At 39.4% G+C, this 5161-nt stretch overlaps 1 protein-coding gene across 1 annotated transcript; it reads right to left on the bottom strand.

Annotated features, from left to right (window-relative positions):
• Positions 1–1719: 1719 nt before the first annotated feature.
• LOC125044798 (GATA zinc finger domain-containing protein 14-like) lies at positions 1720–3156 on the bottom strand. The gene has a single exon (XM_047641758.1). The coding sequence runs from the start codon at positions 3154–3156 to the stop codon at positions 1720–1722; it is 1437 nt and encodes a 478-aa protein (XP_047497714.1).
• Positions 3157–5161: the final 2005 nt, after the last annotated feature.

The following is a 5161-nucleotide window of genomic DNA, read 5'->3' as shown; positions in this document are numbered from 1 at the left end:
GTTGGTGTGGGGGGAGGGGACAAGGAAGGGTCAGGTGGGGGAGGGGGAGAGGAGGGGGTAAAGAAAGGGAAGGGGTCAGGGGGGGAGGGGGTTGATGGGGAGTAAGGGGGAGGGCTGGTGGGGGTAAGGGAGAGAGGATAGGGGCAAATGAGAGAGGGAGGGGAAGGTCTGGTCCTGGTGAGGGAGAAGAGGACAGAGGGATGAGGACGCGGTAGGGTAGGGTACGGGGAAGGGGGGGGGGTAGGGGTAGGGGGTAGGGGGAGGTCCTCTGCGATGGTCCTTATTAGAAATGGCGTTGCTACGAGTTTCATTTGAATGCTATAGGAGGCCTTTGTATGGAATGTGTCTTTTATTAAGGCCATTCCCTCGGTTGCTTGTTTTATGCAAATGGAGTTGATCTTGTTAATTTTGCGCCGATGTTCACTAGGTGATTGTCGATCGCCGTGTCATTTTGCCTGGAATTACTGTTTTTTGTTAAGTTAATAAAACGGATGAACGCAGTCTTGCATTTTTAACTGTATTTAATGGCCTACGTAAGTTATTATTATTATTATTATTATTATTATTATTATTATTACCGCTGTTATCGTTATCATATTTGTCATCATAACTGTTATTGTTATTATTTTGTGTTATTGGTATTAATACTATTGTTGTTACTATTATTGTTATTATCATCATCGTCATCGTCATCATCCTCGTCATCGTCGTCGGATTTTTTTTTTCTTTTTCTTTTTCGGAGATCGTAGCTTCCATTGTATCCCAAGTAGTAATTTCTTTGAATGATCTCATCAATACCGGCGCTATCACCCGCCCCCACCCCCCCCAAAAAAAAAAGTTTGTCCGGTTCAGCTGCACACACAAGAGGGGGGGGGGAGGGAAGGGGGGAGGGAATGGGGGAGGGGCGTTCACGAGGCGGGGTGTTGTTGAACAGACAATACAGACGTCGGTCATTGTAGTTGAACTTTTTCCTATCTCCCTTTTTTATTCGTCTTTCTCAATTTCTGACGCGGACAGTTTAACTTTCGCAAGCGCCTAATTTGCATCTGTGTGTGTGTGTGTGTGTGTGTGTGTGTGTGTGTGTGTGTGTGTGTGTGTGTGTGTGTGTGTGTGTGTGTGTGTGTGTGTGTGTGTGTGTGTGTGACTGTGCGTGCGACTGTGCGTGCGCGTGTGCGTGCGTGCGTGCGTGAGTACATGAATGCATGTATGTTGACGAAATGACGTTGATGATGCCCTTTGAATCGTCGCTTTGTGATTGATAAAGAAAGGGCAGCTGATTGCGAGTGTATGCGCATGTGTGTGTACGTAGTGTGGCCCCTGAACGTACTTGAATATGTCCGTTCCTGTGTTCGTTCTCCTTATCTGTCCTTATAGTCTATTATAAATCCCCAACGATTCTGAATTCCAACAAGAATATCAATTAAATAAAAACTGTCAGAAAGGGAAATTCCATAATGTAATTATTATTTTTTTTAATCTTAATATACTTAATTCCGTAATATAAGAATTAAAAAAAAACAATCTTCCATAATACACTTGATTCCCTAATATATAATTTCTGAAAAAAGAAAAAAAAATCCACACTATACATAATTCCATAATATATGATTTTTGAAAAGGAAAGTAAAAAAAAAAAAAAAAAAAAAAAAATCCACATTATACTCACTGCCCGATGACAAAAAAAAAAAAAAAAAAAAAAAAAAAGTGTGTGATCGGGAATCAATTTGTGAAATGTCGCTGGAATGAAAAGTTTTCATAATAGATGCTAACCTCTGGGCGAGCTGACGGAGGGGATTGGCTGTTCGTCTGTGCCTCGTGGGTCGGGATTTGGTTCTTGTTCTTGAGGGGATTGTTCTTGAGGGAATTGTTCTTGTAGTGATTGTTCATGAGGGGATTGTTCTTGAAGTGATTGTTCATGAGGGGATTGTTCTTGAAGTGATTGTTTTTCAGGGGATTGTTCTTGTAGTGATTGTTCATGAGGGGATTGTTCTTGAAGTGATTGTTCATGAGGGGATTGTTCTTGAAGTGATTGTTCATGAGGGGATTGTTCTTGAAGTGATTGTTCTTGAGGGAATTGTTCTTGTAGTGATTGTTCATGAGGGGATTGTTCTTGAAGTGATTGTTTTTCAGGGGATTGTTCTTGAAGTGATTGTTCATGAGGGGATTGTTCTTGAAGTGATTGTTCATGAGGGGATTGTTCTTGAAGTGATTGTTCATGAGGGGATTGTTCTTGAAGTGATTGTTCTTGAGGGAATTGTTCTTGTAGTGATTGTTCATGAGGGGATTGTTCTTGAAGTGATTGTTTTTCAGGGGATTGTTCTTGAAGTGATTGTTCATGAGGGGATTGTTCTTGAAGTGATTGTTCATGAGGGGATTGTTCATGAGGGGATTGTTCTTGAAGTGATTGTTCTTGAGGGAATTGTTCTTGTAGTGATTGTTCATGAGGGGATTGTTCTTGAAGTGATTGTTCATGAGGGGATTGTTCTTGAAGTGATTGTTCATCAGGGGATTGTTCTTGAAGTGATTGTTCTTGAAGTGATTGTTCATGAGGGGATTGTTCTTGAAGTGATTGTTCATCAGGGGATTGTTCATGAGGGGATTGTTCTTGAAGTGATTGTTCATGAGGGGATTGTTCTTGAGGGGATTGTTCTTGTAGTGATTGTTCATGAGGGGATTGTTCTTGAAGTGATTGTTTTTCAGGGGATTGTTCTTGTAGTGATTGTTCATGAGGGGATTGTTCTTGAAGTGATTGTTTTTCAGGGGATTGTTCTTGAAGTGATTGTTCATGAGGGGATTGTTCTTGAAGTGATTGTTCATGAGGGGATTGTTCTTGAGGGGATTGTTCATTGAAGTGATTGTTCTTGAGGTATTGTTCTTGTAGTGATTGTTCATGAGGGGATTGTTCTTGAAGTGATTGTTTTTGAGGGGATTGTTCTTGAAGTGATTGTTCATGAGGGGATTGTTCTTGAAGTGATTGTTCATGAGGGGATTGTTCTTGAAGTGATTGTTCATGAGGGGATTGTTCTTGAAGTGATTGTTCTTGAGGGAATTGTTCTTGTAGTGATTGTTCATGAGGGGATTGTTCTTGAAGTGATTGTTTTTCAGGGATTGTTCTGAAGTTATGTTTAGGGGGGATTTTCTTGAAGGTTGTTTCATGAGGGTTTTTTAAATTGTTCCGGGGAAGTTTTGAAATTTTCTTTAAGTATTTTTCAGAGGGGATTTTTTCTTTAAGTATTGCATAGGGGTTGTTTGGGGTTTTTGAAGTGTTTTTTTTCATGAGGGGGGTTCTTGGGGAAGTTTTTTGGGGTTTTTCAAGGGGGTGGCTTTAAGTGTTTTTTTTTCAGGGGGTTGTTTTGGTGATTGTTTGAGGGGATTGTTCTTTAAGGGTTGCGGGGGGTTTTTAAGAGGGGGGTTGTTCTTGAGGATTTCATAGGGGGTGTTTTTGGGGTTTTTTAGGGGTTGTTCTTGAAGTATGTTCATAGGGGTTGTTTTTTGAAGGTTTTTTTAAAATTTTTGGGATTGTTCTTGAATGATTTTCAGGGGTTTTTTCTTGAGTGATTGTTCATGAGGGATTGTTCTTGAAGTGTTTTTTTCAGGGGTTGTTCTGTATGATTTTTCATGAGGGGATTGTTCTTGAAGTGATTGTTCATGAAGGGATTGTTCTTGAAGTGATTGTTCATAGGGGATTGGTTCTTGAGTGATTGTTCTTGAAGTGGATTGTTTCTTGAAGGTGATTGTTCATCAGGGATTGTTCATGAGGGGATTGTTCTTGAAGTGATTGTTCATGAGGGGATTGTTCTTGAGGGAATTGTTCTTGTAGTGATTGTTCATGAGGGGATTGTTCTTGAAGTGATTGTTCTTCAGGGGATTGTTCTTGTAGTGATTGTTCATGAGGGGATTGTTCTTGAAGTGATTGTTCTTGAGGGGATTGTTCTTGAAGTGATTGTTCATGAGGGGATTGTTCTTGAAGTGATTGTTCATGAGGGGATTGTTCTTGTAGTGATTGTTCATGAGGGGATTGTTCTTGAAGTGATTGTTCTTCAGGGATTGTTCTTGAAGTGATTGTTCATTGAGGGATTGTTCTTGTAGTGATTGTTCATGAGGGATTGTTCTTGAAGTGATTGTTCTTGAGGATTGTTCTTGAAGTGATTGTTCTTGGGGGAATTGTTTTTGTAGTGAATTTTTTCATGAGGGGATTGTTCTTGAAGTGATTGTTTTTCAGGGGATTGTTCTTGAAGTGATTGTTTTTCGGGGGATTTCTGAAGTGATTGTTCATGAGGGATTGTTCTTGAAGTGATTGTTCATGAGGGATTGTTCTTAAAGTAAATTTTTCCTTGAGGGAATTTTTCCCTTGTAGTGTTTGTTCATGGGGGGATTGTTTTTGAAGTGATTTTTTTTTCAGGGGATTGTTCTTGAAGTGATTGTTCATAGGGTTTGGGTTCATGAGGGTTTGGGTTCATGGGGGATGTTCATGAAGTGTTTGGTTCATGAGGGGATTTTCTTGAAGTATTTTTCTTGAAGTGATTGTTAATTGAGGATTGTTTTTTAATGATTGTTCATGAGGGGATTGTTCTTGAAGTGATTGTTATTGAAGTGATTGTTATTGATGGGATTGTTCTTGAAGTGATTGTTTTTGGGGGACTGTTCTTGGTGTTCTTGATAAGGTTATGTTTCCTGCACGGGGCTACGTGATTAGGAATGTTCTTGTTATTGTTTTTGTTATTGTCATTGGTGTTCTTGTTGAGATTTATGTTTGGTGTGTTCTTCTGTGCTTCGTAATATGTGATGTTATTGTTCTTGTTATTGATCTTCGGGCTATGTTTGGTGATTTTCTTCGTTATTTTTTGCATATATTTTTATTTACTTTCTTGTTCTTGTTATTCTTGGCGTTCTTTTTTGGAGTTCTCGGATTTTCTGTTTGTGTTTGTCATGCTGTTCTTTGTGTGTGTGTTTTTTTTCATTGTTATTGTTCTTATTGTTCTAGTTCATGCTGTTCTTGTTCTTGTTGTTACGTCTGCTGTTCCGAAGACTTCCTGTTGCTGCTGTTATGCTGTTCATGCCTACTGTTGTCTTTGTCTTTTTCTTGTATGTTGTCTTTGTCTCTAGAGGGGCTGCTTGATTATCATCTTTTGTTTGTTGACATAATTATTTGTTCGCTCTC

This window comes from Penaeus chinensis, chromosome 36 (genome assembly GCF_019202785.1).
Source record: "Penaeus chinensis breed Huanghai No. 1 chromosome 36, ASM1920278v2, whole genome shotgun sequence".
In the NCBI taxonomy this organism is placed as follows: domain Eukaryota; kingdom Metazoa; phylum Arthropoda; class Malacostraca; order Decapoda; family Penaeidae; genus Penaeus; species Penaeus chinensis.
The sequence above is the reverse complement of the archived record's forward strand: the minus strand, read 5'-3'. Positions and strand labels throughout refer to the sequence as shown.

What these genes read in the sequence shown, in the direction of transcription:
- LOC125044798 (XM_047641758.1), bottom strand. Translation starts at nt 3,156, where the DNA reads ATGAAACAACCTTCAAGAAAATCCCCCCTAAACATAACTTCAGAACAA.